Here is a 19,823-nt window from a genome sequence, read left to right as displayed (position 1 = left end):
CTCAAATACAGGCAAAAAATATCATCCAAATCGGTTCAGCCGTATAGGAGTTTAGTAACATAAGACCTGAGAATTATATATACATTAAGATAATAAAAAATTAAAAAAAGATAATAAAAAATTAAAAAAATATAATAAAATAGGATACTCTTAAACTATGCGATGAATCTGGTCTGTTATTTCTACGCGTTTTATTTTATACTTGCGTGTAGAACTAAACGCATGCGATCCGGACGATGGGACGTTTAACACCTATAACACGGTCAAAACATAAAAAGATTTTTTCCACTTTCATTTTTGGTTCAGACATAAAATTATAATTGGATTATTTCTATGCAGTTCAAAGCTGTCTGGGCATATTATAATGGCAATTTTTTGAGTTCTTTTTAACCTTATTATGTACACTACTGTAGTTAGGGGAAATATCCTCGGTCTTAAAGGCTGGAAAAACAAGAAAATGTGTCAATCGGTCGTAAGTAGTTACTACTACTTACGACCGATTGACACATTTTCTTGTATAATCCTATAGACATACTATGTCTATAGGCACTGGTACTGCAAGAAATATAGACCACCGGCAATGGAAGCTTAAGTCCGCAAGTGTGTCATTGCTGGTCAAAGACTTCCACTTCTCTAAAGTAGATGGTTAAGTGCGTACTCTAGTAAGTGTTTTACTTACTGGGCTGTCTCCGATAGACGCGACCATATATATTTATAATTATTAATTTATTTTATGTAGATATTAATTATAAGCAAATTATAAAACAACTATATATCCTTATAATATTTGTACAAATAGTAGTGATGTGCTTCAATCACATCAAAGTTTGAGATATTAAGTTTGGCCATAATCTAAGTCTTATAATATATATCCTTTTTTTACGATATAAGTTGTGTCAACCCTTTTGACTACGATATTGTCTTCATAAGAACCATATAGTTTTTGTAACCATAAGGTTACAAAAACTATTACAACAACATGAAATTCACGTTTGGTACGAAGGACAGCTTCTTATATAATAATAATGGTTGAATCAGCTATATCCGCGCAAAATGAAAAGGGGTGAATTAAAAAAAAAGATTATGTCCTTTCCCGCAAATGGCTCTATTCCAAAATTCATCTAAATCGGTTCAGCGGCTTAAGCGAGACGAGGTAACAGACATCGTTACTTTCGCATTTATAATATTACTATAGATTACAAATATTATGTACTAAAACTTCTACCTAATATTGATAGTAGATTTTCCATTCAGACATAACAAAAAAAACGCCTCCTCCAGGGCCGGAACTACCATTATGGCTTTTTGGGCTTCAGCCCAGGGCCCGTGGATCAAGGGGCCCCTAGCTGAGTCAAGTCAAAGTCAAAAATAGACGATAATGCGAAAGAATCTCCTAACTTTATTAAATTAAACATATCGTATAGTTTGCAGCCGTGCGAATCCTGCAATTAATCAAACCCATTCAATTCATTTAATTCAAGTCTACGTTCAGATATGTCTTAGGTGGGCCCCTAAGTAGTATTAGCCCAGCCCCAAACTCACAGTCCGGCCCTGGCCTCCTCAATTATTAGCACAGATATGTAAAAGGAAAAGGCAGTTTATTTATATTGTGCTAAATACATGATGCAAATAAACAAATCATACAGAAATTGATATGTTTGATAAATGGTAACCGTTATTAACTGATCTAATATATTTATATATCACCGCACTATTTCAAATCGATTCTGAGCTCTGGATTTATATCGTTCGTTAGTGGGCTGCCGACATTTACTATGGCTCTTGATATCAATGGTCTATATACGGAAATCGTTAGTAATAATTAAAATATACGCATCTATTGTACACATATAATTTTCAAAGCATAGCCCTTATTCCCTTTACTTTAAATGTCTTAATTTTATTTATTTATTCTTATCTTAGAAATTTCCGAACGCAGACCTTATGCCCTTAGACATTTACTCCTTGTGTATCTTTGATTTAATCAGAAAGTTTGTAAGTGATGATGCAAAAACGATAACAAAATAATTGCTTTAGAATTTTTAAATCAAATACACAATATATGTTTTCTTCTATTTTCTATTGTATATTTTATCGCTTGGCTTCGTGCGAGCCCGTCTGGGTAGATAGCAGCCACATATTCTACCTCCAAACAGCAATATTTATGATTGTCGTGTTCCGGTTCGAAGGGTGAGTGCGAGTGTAACTACAGGCAAAAGGCGCATAACATCTTAGCTACCATGGTTGGTGTCGCATTGGCAATGCAGGGAATGTTTGATATACTACAGCGCTAATATATGTCTGTGGTGACCGCTTTTCATCAGGTGGCCCACTTGCCCGTCTACCTAACTATACTATAAAAAAAAAGAACCTATAAAATAACGAAAGTAGCATTACATAGAAACATGACACCGGTCACAAAATGCGTGAAGATAATTTGATGATGATAATACACTGATTTCGCTCGAGGGCGAAATCGTTCCGTTTAGGTATTTAAGTGGTAATAAGAGAAAAAATAGCAGTCTAAATTTTGAAAACGGGAGATAATATCACGAAAAGTTAAATGAATGGGACGTAGGCAATGAGTGTGTTCCGTGCTCATTGTTGCCGATTTCTCACAGCGATTTGCTAATAACAGTTATTACCCCGCCCCCGGTCAGCTCTCCGTTGCGTGCGGACTACCGGCCTTGTGAGCAAACAAAAAATATAATTATTCCAGAACGGTATCATTAAATTGGACGTCTATTAGGAGGCGATATCAATGTCGCCTCGAGTGTCGATATCTGACAATGTCTTTCTCTATTACGCGCGACGGACTGATAGACATTTATAATAAATAGCGGCTTAAATAATTTTAATTAGTCACCAACAAACATCAAACCAGTTACTGAGGTCTTGACAATCCATCCTGGTACAATATTTAAGTACAACCGTGGTACCATAAGTGGAATTTTGTGTATCAAATGTTTTTTTTTTCTGCATATCATTTGTGGTAATTTAATCTCATTAGTAAACGTTGAAGTTCATGTGACATGCCACTTGATTTTTTGTTGAGTCCAACTGTATAATATTAAAATATACAGTTCAAAAATTGTACTCATGTTATAGAGCAACTGTCAACTTAAATTAGAAAGAACTAATAAACACGAGCCGAACTTGAATATTTTTTTCTCTAGAAAATGTAAATATTTTTACTTTGTAGTACGCAAATTCCGTTTTATTTATAAAAAATTGCAAACTGTGTTATATAAAATGAAAAAAAAAAGGATTTTATGTTTTAAAATAGTCACCAATAAAATCGAGATTATGGTTACAAATCATGGTATTACTATCGACTTGTCGTGGCCTTGGCCTTTTCTTTTAAATATTATTTACTTACGCATATGAAATATGGCTATACTTATTTTTTGACCTCAATAGCGGTTAATGCAAGAAAGTATTCACGGCGAATTTGAATAAATTTTGATCCGATGAGGATTACTTAAATTTATAAGGCAATTTAAGACATGGCTTTCAAAGAGAATCAACATCAAAGAATGTACTCTAGTCATTGCTCATATGTCAAAGAGTTGCAATTTCATTATCTGCAATTCAACGTATTCATTAGGCCTCACTTGAAGTCCAGTTAGCCCTAACTAATGACGTGTTATTTGTTAATCGAACTGATGGATTGGTGACGTTGGTAGTAGAATGTGGTTTTCTTATCAGCTCGGAACAGATAAATATCTTTTCGTGTCGCGATTGCGGGGGTCATTACGCCGAAACGCTGGTCGCACGTCGCAAAGCAACGGTACCCAGTGAGAGGACTGAGAGGTGCTGGAGGCTGTTTTTGACAACATAATATCGTTTTGTTTACGGTAGCTTAATTTAATTGGGTATTATCTTGTTTGTTCGATTAAAGAGTTTATTTGGGGCGCCTATCATTTAATGACAACTACTAATATGGAATATTGTATTATAACTATTACGTCAAAAACGTCAAATTCATGTAAATTCCTCGATCGTCAACAAACAACTTTAAAAAATATAATATTGTTCGTCTAATTGAAAAATTCAAGGCATTTAAAAATCTAATTTAATAGAAAATAATTGACTATAAAGTGCTTTATCATTCTCGTAGTCTTAGTTGTTATTAACGGCTCCAAATAAAATAACAAAGGAACATAGAATCGAAGTTCAATAAACGAACATGATTTATTTGGAAAAAAGTAGTATTACATTAAATTCGCTATTCAAATCAAATTTGCACCTTATTAATAAATTTGTAGCGATGAAACGAAACTTGCAAAATGCCGACAAAAACACGAAAGGAAACGAAAGTAGGTCAGTACGACAATAATAAAAATACAATACCGATCACGTGTCTACAAAATCTTAGCTATTAAATTTTATATGTACTTTAAAAAAAAATATTGTCGGACATTGTACGTCAGTAATTCAATCAAGCGAAAGTTAGCAGGAGAGTAGCGAGCTTGTTAAAAGAGTTCAGTACCTGCAGTTTTTTTTGTCATTCGATATTCAAACGATGCCATACAAGATTGACGTATCGAGATATTGGACGATCATTAAATTATCCTTTTTTTAATGGCTTTTGACGACTAATCTAGTATCAATTTAATCCATGCACTTGAATGAAGATATGTTTGTTGAGGTTTGCTAATTTCACAGTTGATATATGTTACTGGCAATAATTTAAACACGTTTTTAACTTGTTCCTTTTTTAAAAATTATTTAAAAACAAAAAGTTATTGTTTTCAACTTGATTTTCGAAAAATTTGTTCTCATCGGATCTCATTATTTTGAGATCCTAGGAAGCCATTCCATTTGTTACAGATTGACTTCCGACCGTGTGTGTGTTGGTAAATATTTTTTTTGTCTTATGACATCACAAGAATAACCAAAAGATTAAGATACACGACAAGTAGTTCTGTTGGGTTCAGCGAGGTTTAGATATGATTAAACTTTGGCATCTTCCGAACAGCTCGACCAATCGGTAGAAAAATAATGTTTTTCGAAAAATGAAAAGAGAAACGATTTTTTTTAACGTTCAGTGTTTATTTACTGCTTTGTAATAGCTAAGCTAGTAGAATATCGGTTTAAGAAAAACTTATCGAATGCCGCATTATGCTTCGAAATCGAACGAAACGTTTGAAAGATACACTAGTATTCGGAGCATTTAAAAAATGAGATATTGAATAACCTGTAAAATGTAGAAGAAATAGCCAAAAAATCGAAAAACGTTTTTTATTTAATTTCGCATCCTTACATACTTTATATCTAAAAAAATACCCGAATCCTGCCTGCATTGTCAACTGATAACCGCTTTTTTCTTGTTTAAGCTATGTAGTGCGTGTATTTCATTTAGAATAAAAATAAATGACGCAAAGGGTGAAGACGTAGTTACGAAAAGTAATATATATGTTGCAACCTACTGGTTAAATTAGCTATTTAATGAAACGCCCAGCCACTTTACTAAAAAGCGCTGTTTAACCAACGGCCTAAATGACAGTAGACAATTTATAGTCCATTCGTAGAGCGCGGTCGCTTCTGAAAACATAGTTTGGTACACAACAATTTGGAAATTCGATCGCCTTCGGCGCTAAGGGATGCACGCTATCCAATGTTTTGTTACAGCAGGCGAGTTTTGCTTCACCTGACACCTATGGTTTCTAAGGAGAGTTTACATCAAATTACCTTTTTCTATTAAAGAGAGGTGAAACGGCTGATGTCATTCCGGCCAATTGTTGTACGGCACCGATAAGTAAAATGGCTAGGTGTTGCATTGAAAGGCTAATTTAACCAGCTGGCTGCGACATATTGATCGAAATGAGAGATAGTGAAAATACGAAGTATAATTCAAATGTTACGAGTATAAGTATTCATTCAAGATCACGTCGATCACAATCGAAGATTGGAGATTTAAACCAGACCAAGCATCATTGGGTTTTCATGTCCTTATTTTGTACTTAATTTTTTGCCGCATAGCCTTTATAGGTCGAATGAGATTCTGCAGTGTTGATATAAATCTGATTGGAGCAGCGAGCATGGCGATATTACGAGTGTTTGTTTTATATATATATATATATATATATATATATATATATATATATATATATATATATATATATATATATATTATTATTATTTATTTTAATCACGTAAACTATTGAGATTAAATTTTCACTTTCTAATAGGTTGTATACTATGTGGTATAGTTGTATGTTGAGTCAACTTTAAGAAAGGCTCTAATGACAAAAAAAGCCTGAGAAGGAATTGTTCGGGATATTTTTCAACCGAAAGTTGCTAAAAGCAATAACAGCTAGATAAATACTTTTTGATGAGAGTTTTGTAATCTCCAAAATGTCTAAAGAAAAGTGAAAATGGATGAATGGATGGTTGTCCACGACAACATAATTATATCCATTATTATTTAATGTACGAGTAACAAACGATTTATTCATAAAAGGGGATAAGAGTTGTGTCTATAAAAATAGTTTAAACGTTCAGCAAAAAATAAAGCTTAATCTTTGTAATTCGGACATAAGTTTTAGAAATATTGCTAAATATTTTTTTAGATAAAAGTGCAGGCAATAGCTTGGTTTGATACTGTTTATATGTTTTTTTATTTTTTACTAGCTGTTTGTCGCAACTCCGTCTACTATTTTTACTCCAAATTTTATCAATACATGAAAAGGTGGTCATATTATGGTAAGAACACAACAGACCTATTTTCGCATTTACAATATTAAACGAATTATTTAAAAGTATTATAAAATAGAGAAAGCTAGTAATGTATAAAAAAAAAACCTTTAATATTTTAAGATACCATTTTGCATAAAGGCGCAATTTATAACCAAAAATTGTAAGCACTCCATAACCTATGCTCTTAAATAATAAAAATAAGCAAAAGTAAATATGTACAGTCCATTAGTCAAAGCCACTCAAAGAATTCATGTCGCGAGACAATATGGACCGGCCAGCGTGAACCCATACATACACTCATACAAAAACCCAATGAAAGTCGAAAGTCACGCTTTCACTTGTCGGCGGCATTGTACTGTCGGACGGTATTCCAAACTTATTTTTAACAATAAAGTTTCATATAACTAATGGTCGAATTATTGGTGGCTGCTTGGGTGATTAGGTCAGCCGAGCTATTACCATCAAATAACCACGCAGTAGAAGCCTGTCAGTCACTGGCATTCGGTGTTTATTAACTATTCTATTCATTTCGCGCAGTCGTGTTATTATTTTTAATTACAATAATAAAGCATGTTCTTCATAAAATAAAAGAATATAGTTTTAATCTGAGCATTAGTGAAATTATCTTTCATCGCTAATTGCTATCATTATCGAATCTAGGATTGTAGATTCTTTTTGTATTTACAATCGTCTGTAATTTGGCCGATGGTATATTCAAGTAGTTGTTCTACATTGTAAATTGAATGTATCCACTCATTACTGACAAATTCCGTTAGCACTTGTATGAATGTGTAAAACACATTCACTGTGTTTATAAAGGACCCTAATAAATAAGAACATGTCTAGACGCCATAACAACTTGAACTGCGACCTCTAAGTCTTGCGCTACGCGTCGTGATATAATGCACTCTTTATAGTTACGACTACTTTCTTTAAAAGGACATCCGATATGAATGACAAATTGCCTACAAATAAAGTTAGTAATTGTTTTTGTCGATTTATAAAAAGAAGAGAGATTTCTTCTTTATGATCTTTGTTAACTTGCCTGTCTGCGATAGCGCAGGCTGTGAAGCGATTTTGATGACGTAATACATCCAGAAAGATAACATTTAAGTTTGATAAAAATCACCCCTAAGTGTAGAACGAAGATATCTTAATAAAATACTAAAGTATAAATTAGTATCGTGTATTAAAATAGTGAATGTAATTATGTAGCATACAATTCAGAAAATTAATAAAATATAGTTTGGACTTCAAAGTTAAGGACTTAAATCAAAACATTAATTATACAAATAATTTAATTTAATCTTGTTACTGTTGAACGACTTTCATTTACTTAAGGAATAACTACCACAGGTCATCAAAGCTAATTTTCCTAACACGCCTCTTTGGCGTTCTTGATAAAAGCAGCTTTGTAAATTTAATAATAATATGTCTAGTTATTGCTCTAAAATTATATTTCAGTCTAAGTTAAAATAAACAAGATGATTTATTTATTTACTATTGAATCAGAAATTATATTTTTTAACTTTAATATTTTCTTTATTTATAGACAATATGCGTATATAATAATGTAATGCTATATTAGGAGTATATCACGCTAATTTATCGTTTATTTATTGGGTAGATGACATTCCTAATTTTATTTTCGGAAATATATATATATGAAATTGAACTATGGCCATATTCCCAATATATGGGATATAATAAAATTAGAATATTGATTTAAAATATATTTGTGAATATGTTTAATATTCACTGCTTTTCTATGGAACAATAACATGATAAATGTTTGGTAGATTAAATTTTTGAAAACACAGAATAATTCATATTTTAGAAGAGAAAAATACTTTGGAGAAGTTAACATAACATAACATAAGCAGCCTGTAAATTTTCCACTACTGGGCTAAAGGCCTCCTCTCCCTTTGAGGAGAAGGTTTGGAGCATATTCCACCACGCTGCTCCAATGCGGGTTGGCGGAATACACATGTGGCAGAATTTCGAGAAGTTATAGATTATAGGTAAATATAATCTCTACGATTACTGGGAATGGAGCAGTATCAGAAGCAGGATGAAACAGCGCAGAGCAGCCTATTCATATAAATAGATTTGTTTTGCAAGATTGAAATTAGCTTCAGTTGTATATAACGAAATCAGGAAATCAAGGTATAAGTCTAGGAAATCGATTTGACTTACTTATAACTGTCGAATTCGTTATATTTTATTATAATATAAATTCTGCAAGTAAAATCTAAATTATTACCGTTTCCATTGTCTGGAGCGGGACTTGGTCCCAGGCGTGTCACAAGTCTCCCCAAATAACGGCCCGCTTTCCTCGATCTACTGAAGCCAGTAGACCAGATTGTGGATGCCACGACACCGCTGTCACTGCTGACCTGTAGAACAAATAAATATATGCAAAATATTAAGTCAACATTTTTGGATAGATATTTTTATTATCATCATCATCAGCTACCCATACTTGTCCACTGCTGGAGATAGGCCTCTCTAATTGATATTTTTATATGCCATGTTTTTTATGTGTATTATCTATGGTAACGCCTTGTCTTTGGTCCCAACTCTTCGACTCATTATTTGTCATATAATAACAAAGCGTAATATCACAAATCATCATAAGACTTTACAGATATATCTGTGATGTAATAATGTTCATGGAATGTTTTATTTATAGGCTTTCTATAAACGACAACAATAAATACTTAATTATTAATACAATAAATCGATTTTAATAAAAAGTTATATGATGATTTATAATAGTCGTCATTTCCGGTGTTCATGTTTTGAGCACGAACAGTTCTATACAGGATTTGACTTAAGCCATTAATAACGGTTTTTCTAGAAATATTATAAATAAATTTAATTTATTTCTATCATAAAAAAGTACCTTGAATATATTAAGTGTTATAATTTTAAATAAATAAACTTTTATAGACATAATGGTTATTTTAAGTGATTTTAGAATAATCTAGAATCTAATCGTTTTTCAATAAATAGGTATACTTTATATAAAAAGGCAAATAAATATGACTTCGTTACGAAAACGGAAATGTGAGTTCAAAGAAGTCTAGGTCAAATGCTAGGAATGGCATCCTCAATACTGATATGGATAAATGGCACTTAGCATTTGCTACGCGAGAGTTCGTGAAATCGTCAAATATATGAGCTTTGACATTTCCAGTGTCGACTTAGCGCTAAGTAATGGTTCGGAGCGAAATATCTTCCTAACTCTGCATCACGACTGAAAACGAATGGGTTTTATCACGTCCGTGACTTTCGTTACAGAATTGTGTAAAATTTATTTTGTATCAACACATAAAAGGAAATCTTTTATGGATAATGTTCGCGTTGTTTGTAAACTGCGGACATTAAAAGCTTTATGAGTTATAAAGTAATCAAATACATCAAACATAAAATGCCAGTTTCGACAACATCTTAGGTCAAAGGGTCAAAAGTGATACCAGAATGAACTGCGTTCTGTAGCAAAACTGGTGCATTTTATGCCGGCCTCGGCTGGACCGTTACACTTCTCAGAATACGAAAGGTGACTATGAACGGTATCTCACGTTATAAGGCCGTATATTACAAATATTATGTTGGCGCAGTAAATTCTGTTACTAGTACTTAGAAGACACTTATATTGACTTTTATTTATGCGCAGACTCTAATGAGACCGACAAAAACTAACCAAGAAAAAACACGACATGTTTTCATTTAACAGCAAAATGCGGTCAAGTTGCGTATAATACTTATTATTATAATAAAGAGGTTAAGCTTTAGATAGTGTACTAGAACTAATAAATCGTTATAGAGATGGTTCGGTTCTGACTTGATTGTCGGAAGCAACTTCACGATTTTATATCTCATTATGCGGGTTAAGGCTTCATAAACAAGAATTAGAGTGAGATTTGCTTGGTTCGTTTACACATACCGCCCCTGGTCGCATTTAACGAGTTGGAATATCGAATATGGGAGTAGGAAGCGACGTAAATACATAGCGAAGGACCATACAATTGTTGCTTGAAATGCATACGCAGCAGAAAGGGTTATAATATTTTATCTATTTTAAGGAGCTAACGAGATGACCATGGAAACAACAATTCATAAATTTCTCGTCTCTATATTGAAGTAGTATAATTAATTAAATATTTTTATTCAATCTGTATAATGACGAATGTTACAGACGTAACCGTAGTAGTTTCAAACCGTCCAGTCATATGAAGAAAATCATTAACTGCAGATAAAATATAAATCATATGACCAATGAATATTAAAAAAAATAATATGAACATACGGTGGAGGACGTACTGAGATTAGTTTAATTTATGATATATGGAAACATTTTTAGGTATCCAATCAATTTTATGTAGCTAGCATGGTGTTCGTAAATATGGATAGAATTTGTATTTTATCCGAGTCACGTCTTGATTCATAACCGCATTACACGCCTACTATGTTCGGAAACAGGTTACCCAATAAAGCAATTTCAAGAATCTATTCGCGGCGGTCGATAGCCTTGCCTCCACAAAAAGCTTGCATCGCGTTTACACTGACTTATGTACATTAACTAGCTGTGGCCAGTACCGATCAGGGTGATTGTTATATTTTGGGATGATAACCGTATTTTTGTCACATTTGACTGAATTTATCGGCGATAAGACTTAAGCACAAAGTTATGTATTTAAAAAAATATAATTATTATTTTGCGTCAATATTTTTACTCAATTTTTCTTCACAATAAAATTCTGTATCGTTAAAGTTGGAAGTTATTGTGATAGGTTTTATTTCTAGACGTTTAGACGATTATTTGTATATTTCACCCCTTATCAACGCGTTGATGTCTTAAACTTCGTTTTCGGGAAGTTTGTCTTTGTGTATGTGTGTACATGTGTATGTTTGTGAACGTTAGAGCCGACGTGTAGTAATATAAAAGCAGCCCGAAAATAGGAAGCTGATAGTATTATTTTCCTGATAGTGTCTTCAAAAACCATGTAAACTAGTAGGTTCTACACTGCGCCGGACTATGAAAGTACTCCTGCTGTTTTACGTTTTACTGCGTTGAGTTTTTGCAGACAGTTGTGTTTTATAATATATCTTGTGCTATTTACTAGTCTTTGAGACTGGTCGTATCCGAAATTCAGTCAGGTAGACTTCATGTGACAAAGGTTTATTTAATTCATAATGGATTCAGCAGGTTTATTTAAACTGCAGGAATACTAGCAAATTAATATTATCTCTATATATATTTAATTATATTGTAGGCTATGAAATGCTAAATTTAAACGTCAAAATACGATATTTTTTATATATTTCATTTTACATAATCGTTTAGATATTTATAAGAAATTTAATACGATGTAGGAATTTCACATAGATCACGACTTACGAAGTTATGTAAGCACGCACGAGACATTACTTCGAAACGAAGTGTTCGAATTTACTGCGGGAACTGCTTAACAGCGGGTTAATAGTTACAAAGTAGTACTTAGAAATATATGTGGGATAATTTAAATCGATAAGTTTCACACGTAAGTAAAAGCAGGTGAGGATTCACATCAATTCAGAGTAAAATCATTTTATATTTATTTTTAAACTATAACTTTTCTTCTAAGTATCTATAAAACATGGATATATTGAAATTACAAACCCAAGTTCTCACACTTGTTGTTGGTGAGAGATACTTTATAGGAATAAGTTTTGTAAGGCATTATAAATATTTCTAAAAACAAGCAAAGGTTGATATTTGTTTTAAAAATTAAATACATTTTTAATTAATATAAGTTATTAATATATTTATACAGCGTAATAAATTTAGGTCGTTACCTACAAGATGTCTAAGAGCTGAGATATGAACTTGGCTAATTGAATGTGGGCGATGTCGTAAAGGACATCTATAAAATGTATTCTGCTCTAGTTGCAACCGATTAAAGAATTACGGTAAAATTCTGTTTGTTTAGAGTTTATTTTAACAACAAGAAAATGTAATTATAGATGATAAGTAACATTTGTACACACTTATAACAATGATGGTGTTTTGTTGATCGTATTTGACAAATTAGCCTTTTAAACGTAAAATTGACAACTGCGCAGGAGATGTACGCAAATTCATATGTACTATATATTCCCTCATTGTCAAAGTTCGATGAGACGGCAATCCGACATTACCTGAGGCAGATCAATCGCTGGGCCAATAGTGCTTACGGAGGCACTTCCTTCTTAACTCCCGACTATGATAGAGAATTCCTTTCAAGTTATATAGTACAAACTAGGGACTTTTACATAGGATCTCATGATCTCTAACCCTCGTCATACTATTTACGCAAAAGCCGTCTCTCTCCTGCTTTGAAGAAGGTCTTCAATTTAATCCAGTATCTCTGACCTTGTGCGCGTGAAGCATTTTTTTATGACATTCGTTGGACGTCAACTTTACAGCAGAGTATAAAAACTTACGGCAAGTAGGCCATAATTTTTTTTTTTATTAGTGTAATATTTACAGGCGTAAATGTTTCACTAAGGCTAACGCCTCTACTCCCTTTGAGAAAATGATTTGTTTATGTTTGCATATGATTTATTAATATGATATCTAGTAAGCGCTTATGACAAAACCCCTAAATATTATATTTCTTTGGGGTAACGGTATTTACTCTTCAAAATCGTTCGGGTGGGCTTTTTACATTAACAGCCGTACATTTGCCACTGCTGGGCTAAGGCCTCCTCTCCCTTTAAGGAGAAGGTTTGGAGCAATTTCCACCACGCTGCTCCAATGCGGGTTGGTGGAATACAGATGTGGCAGAATTTCGTTGAAATTAGACACATGCAGGTTTCCTCACGATGTTTTCCTTCACCGCCGAGCACGAGATGAATTATAAACACAAATTAAGCACATGAAAATTCAGTGGTGCTTGCCTGGGTTTGAACCCGCAATCATCGGTTAAGATGTACGCGTTCTAACCACTGGGCCATCTCGGCTTTTGATCAACTAAATTTATACAATAATTAAATATAAATTTTACAATTATTCCTTTGAAAAGAACATTAGTTATATTTAACAATGCATTTAATTTATTTGCCAAATTTAACAAACAGTCGTTAGAGCGCAATTGAGTGCCAAACATCAAAACACGCAAACTTTCACATTTATAATATTAATAATGTTATTTTTATTATGCTTAAATATGGGCAAAATGGTGTGTACTATATTTCTTTACTATTTGATTTGATCTTAACATTTTTTCAGCTCATAATTACAGCTCAATCACTTTTTTATTAATCCTAAAAGATATAGTAAATTTTTTATCAATCTACTTAATAGTATTTTATGAGTTAATTAGATATTAAAAGTTTATAATTATATTTCATTACCAACTAAATGAAATTAAATTACCAAGGAAATAATAATACGATTCGAGTTCGTGGCACGCGAGATCGTAGTTATCTCTAACATCTAGTAGAAAGAAACTACATCACTACGAGATGTTAATTGCGCCGCGATTTACACCGAGATTATAGCGTTTTAAAATTTTGACTTTAATGTACTCAATCAACGACAAACGTAATGCTGTCGATTGTACGAGTGAGCACAGATTTATAGTGGCAGTTGATTAGATTCTGGGTTAAGATCGAGTATAAAATAAAGTAATAAAGAGTGATTAATTCGTTAAATTAACTTCAATCTTTTACTTATGTACCCGATATAAACTTTCACATTTTAATAATATTGACAAAATAACGTTAAATACGCCACTTAAAATATAATTATGATAATAAATAACAATATTTAGGAGCGTAATAATAATGGGTATTAATAAAACTCTATAATGGCGTGTTTAACCTTTAAAGTAGCGCTAAATTCCTGTCCCACATCTGAGGCCGGACTGTACATCTCTCTTTATCGATGTCTTGTAGCTATTATGCTTAATAATTTCCCCAGGAGGCAGCCCGCTATCTCCTGTGATACAAATCGGCGATAAGACGTCGGGGCACCGCAATATATCATAATGTTCGTAAAGACAACACTAAGTGCGTGTCGCATGTGTTCCCGTTGATTTTGCGGCCACATGCTGCGTGCGGACAGGACTGAGCGAGTATTACAAAGATAACATTTAAATGCTCGAGCACGACCATCATACTGACGTCGCTGCTCTATTGTACATATCCGGAAATGTCGGACGCCATCACTCTAGCTTCGATCAAACAAACTGAAATTCAAAGCCCACTCTGTTGTGAACTCATGACCTTTTCCGCACTTGACTAGGCTTATTTTGAACGTTGCAATTTAATTAAATAGCTCGAGATTTGAAGTAAGACAATTTTACACTTTGTTGATTAAATGTATGAAATTGCGAAGCTCTATTTAGATCATCAGCAGGGGAGGCGTGCACACCTTCAGCACTGATAGTAACGACTTCGTGAGTACATACATTTCATTGTTCTGGGTTCCGTTTAATTTTGTGTGAATTTCTCCTTCGTATCTGAAATAGCACATTGAACTATCACAATCGATATTTAGAATACCTTTTATATGTTAAATATTTATATTATCTTTTGGATGAATTTATTTTTTATAATATATTTTTTTTAATTATTTACAAAGCTGCGATTCATAGATCACAAAATAATTCTTGAGTTTTAAGAAATGTTGTTATTGTATGCATAGATCAGATTAATTAATATAAAACTTCGCGACGTTATACAATATTTCAAACAATTTGTTTAAAATTGTATTGACGATAACGTGGACCACCACCCAGTAGAACGCCACGAATTGCTGTTAATCATACGACAAAAATACTAATGAATGTATCTAGATAAATATTAGACTGTATCTTGAACTTGGACCTAGGACGTAAAACCATTTTATGCTCTCGGTTATGCGCTTATGAAACGCGGAACAATAGCCGAGCCAAAAGGCGGGCAATCTTTATTGTTCATCTTACTCTAATTCGAAATTGTTCCATTCAAATTGATTTCCATCAAGAGAGATAATATTAAAATTTATGACAGAACGGTACAAAGAGTTATATTATTAGGAAAATTGTAGAAATGTTTGTTTAACATTGGATCAGACTTGAGCGATGAACGCGCAACTTTACCGCTTGAGAAAACATACGAGCACTAGATTACTAAGCGAAATATTCACGCAGAAATTGTTCCTTATATGTAAAAATGTCACGGTGAAAGTTTTATTTTGAAAAATTTATAAAAGTGTCACTTTGTCTTAACTCATAAAAAGTTACAAATAAAATAACTATTTCAAAAGGGATGCATAACTAGAAAGTAAAAATTACCATTCAGATTTAGGCACGGCCAAAGATATAATAACGGCTACGATATGGAAATATAAAAAGCCGTTACAATTCCAAAATAAATTATTATCTCATGATGAACAAACTAAAGTCCGTATGTCACACGTATCCTAGAAACGTTAATACGATAACATTTCTACTATATATCTAAAAATGTATACCCGTGTCATGACAAATTGCTAAAACGTGTTAGTTTATACCCCAGCTGGCAGAAACATAAATATATGACACGAGGAAAATCATCAATTCAATGGGTGGTAATTATATTCCTTAGCGCATAAATCAGGTGTGTATAATGTTTAACACCAATCGAACACGGCCACCGGTGGTATGTTTTGTGGGAAAGAGAAATTTGCAGTGGTGAGACAGCCCGGGCCAATGGTGACCTCACGATTTCAATTGTCCATGCGAAATGTTACAACTAAACGATGTCACGAGCAAGACAATTCTAGTTTTAAATTCAAGGTCAGAAATGTGCTCGCTGAAACATTATTACATGTCAAAAGGGCAAGCCTAGGTTGGAGACTCAGCTTTGAATATAAGAACAAATTGCCTTTTTTGCTCGCGTCACAATTAAACATTGTTACATTTACGGCTTCGTCGAAGAAATATTGTTTTATTTTATTTAAAAAAAATTGCAGTTTTCCATTTTTCTCGCAAAGTCACAGGCTATTACTCCGCACGAAAACAGGTCCGTCTTAAATTTTAAAATTAGAAATGTCTACACGGACTTATAAATTATTTTTTCATTAGACAAACTGACGTGCGATTAGATAGTTATGAATGAGCTTAATTTCTTCGACATTAGTCTTAGATTAATAAGTCGCAGAAAAAAGTTAAGCTCGCTAAGTTCGCATTTCGTTTCTAAGACTCGAGATAAAGAAACTAGTACCTGACATCCGTTCTCTATAAGTAGTTGGATTATCATTCGTGTTCATAGCTGAGAAGTTTATTAAGAATTAAAGCCGTCCCTTGCTTAAAGGATTAATGTATGAGAGAAGAAATTATTGAATTAAGATAAAATATATAAGAGAAGAAATTAATAAAAAAACTTGATAAAATCTTAGTTTATGGTTTAGCTTAATGAACATTTTTTTTTGTCTTTGTATTTTATGAAGTAGAATGTTTTGGATTCATAGAGAACGCGAATGTAAATATGTAATAAAAAAGGCCTACGTTGGTATTCTTTATTTGTTTTCATTGATAAAAAGAATGACTATCGACTCTCTTCAGTATCCTCGGTAGAATTACGATTTCTATGCGATGCAATCTCTTTGATTTATTCAATTAATAATGTTTTAGACTATAAGGCATTATGTGGGTAATTCCAGAAAATCGAATAATGTCACAATGTTGATCGGAAAGAAAATCGACTTTTACTGAAACACAAGGAAAAAAATGTATAAATGACAAATTGTTAGTTTATCATCAACTCAAATGCAATAATCTCTTACGATCGTTTGCAGTATTTCGAATGACAAGTAATTACTCAGTACAAATTTCACACTAGAAAAAAAAACAAATGCAACACAGAGTAATGCGATATAATTCACAATTTTTTTATGTAATTCCTTATTGTAATTGATATCATGTTTTCGTTTATTACTTCACATAGATCGTTAAAGAAAGTAATGCAACGACCACTGTCTACTATTGTTTACAATTTGGAATGCAAGCTTGGAGATAAAGATCTCGATGGCTGATTAAAATTGATTGAAGAAGACAAACGAAGGTGAAATTTAAAATGGCTTATAAGTTAAAAATAAAGTGTAGTTTTCATCAGATTTGTACAGCGACACTTCTAAGTTCAATAATATAAAAATGTAAACATTACGGGCTCAGACGTTTGCTTAAGGAAATATATTCATGTCAACTAATAGGTTCACGGCTAGTGTATACATAACAGCACCAGTACTGTCTGTTGCAACTGTAAATAGATAATTATCATATGTTCTAAATGCTATTTACGTTATGTTAAAATGCACATCAAGTAAAACATTAGTGAAGCAAGTCTTGAGACCAATGTGTACCAATATATATACTTACGGTAAAACACTCTACAAAGACGTTACAAGTAATTGAAGATAAGATTCAAATAATATCCAGTTCTATATTGTATTCTTTCTTCGGAACTAATTTATGATTGATATAGTAGGTAGAATAAATTACCTAAGGTTCCAATTGGTTTAAATAAGCTACATACATGTTTTGTCGTTGGCAATGTACTTACGTATGATCCTTCAGCACCGCTTCCAGTCTTCCTGAATGTGTGTTCCAAACATATGCAGCTCCATCTGCTGCACCCACAGCCAGTAGTCGTCCAACAGGTCCGAAAGCAGCTCTCGACCAGTCGCAACCCACCTTAAAGGACTCGTGACTACGAACAATATTGGCCCAATGTCAAAAAATAATAATGATATATTAGACATAGACAAAGTTCAAGAACAAACATCCACGAATCACACACAGTGAACAAATTAATTTCCTTTAATCCTTGTCACAATTTCAGAGATAAAATATTATACATACGTTTCCGTTAGTAATAGATACTTAAATTACGATATATTAGTCAAAAATAAATGGTTATTATAAAATTCTATAAAAAGTTATAACTGTAAAATAGATTTAAAAAAATCCTTATGTGAATGAACTGTTGACACCTAAAATGATCAATAAAATAAAATGACTAAGAAAAGAAAAGTGACATTTAACTAATTTAAATAGCCAACGATTTCACCTTTGATCTGTCGAGGAGTGTCTTGCACGACTACATTTTACGAGTATATAAAATTGGCTTTAGCCGTAGTAGATAACAGAATATGGTCGTAGATAAAACATTAATTATTATGTTATATAAATCTTACCTGAAAGATCGTACTATTGTGTTCATCCGCAAATCTATAAGCTGTATCGTATCATCTCGAACACACGCCAATAAGTAATTGCTATCTGAAAATAAATTATGAAATCTTTAGTAAACTTTAATAGTTAATACTTATTTCATTGCTCATAGCACCTGTAAGTATTGCTTTTATTGGATGTTTCAATAGTACAAGAAGGAATGAAATCTTTAGAGTTAAATATACAATGAAATGTTTTAATTCGTAATGCTTTTATATTCTGTTGGATTTTTTCAATTCAATGAGGATACGATTAATTAAATATATTCAAAAATAAAACACCAATGTTTCCGTATCGGTGTTAGTCGATAGCCAATTATAAGTCATAATGGTTTATAATAAAACATTAAATGTATAAGAAATATCATCATAAAAACAGTTAAACAACTTAAAAATAAAAGTCAGTTACCGTAATTTAAATTACGTACTAAGACTTGATAAAAAGCTGTCAGTCAGAGTAAGCCGGTAGGCAATTTATTTTATGACTTTTGAGATACCGCGGCCAAACTGTTATTTGAGTGTACTCTGGTGCAATTTTAATGTTTCATGTGGAAACCCTAGGGTCATCTCAATTAAAACTAGTTAAATTTCTTTACAAGCAAGTTATAAAAGAAACGTACGTAGCAAGGAGACATTTTACACGATAATCGTAACGTTGACAGATTATATTTTTACATAAATAATAATAGTTTTCATCCGCAGATTCAGACCCGCGTTTCAGGGGTTCTGTCGTAGGCTTTAGGTATAAATTAATAAACAAGGGGTATCGTAAGACAACTGGTTGAAACGAAGTTGCTTACGCTAGAGCATATATTATGTATCAAATAACATAAACTATAAAATAAATTAACAACGTATGAAAATAATGAAGTAGCAATTGGCAAAATTGATATTAAAA

The 19,823-nt window shown here is 32.6% G+C and overlaps 1 protein-coding gene across 2 annotated transcripts in view; it reads right to left on the bottom strand.

Moving 5' to 3' along the window:
• Positions 1 to 19,823, bottom strand: part of LOC125067198 (autophagy-related protein 16-1) — a 130,607-nt gene that overhangs the window by 2,985 nt on the left and 107,799 nt on the right. For both annotated transcript variants that reach the window (XM_047675644.1, XM_047675645.1), the window contains 3 exons: positions 18,890 to 18,974; positions 18,256 to 18,402; positions 8,966 to 9,098 (listed from right to left, as the gene is read on the bottom strand). In XM_047675644.1, the coding sequence (XP_047531600.1) occupies positions 9,005 to 9,098; positions 18,256 to 18,402; positions 18,890 to 18,974 (326 nt within the window). In that variant the 3' untranslated portion in view covers positions 8,966 to 9,004. The remainder of the gene's footprint in view (positions 1 to 8,965; positions 9,099 to 18,255; positions 18,403 to 18,889; positions 18,975 to 19,823) is intronic.

Source organism: Vanessa atalanta, chromosome 11 (assembly GCF_905147765.1).
Source record: "Vanessa atalanta chromosome 11, ilVanAtal1.2, whole genome shotgun sequence".
Lineage (NCBI taxonomy): Eukaryota > Metazoa > Arthropoda > Insecta > Lepidoptera > Nymphalidae > Vanessa > Vanessa atalanta.
This window is presented reverse-complemented; position numbering and strand designations above follow the sequence as displayed.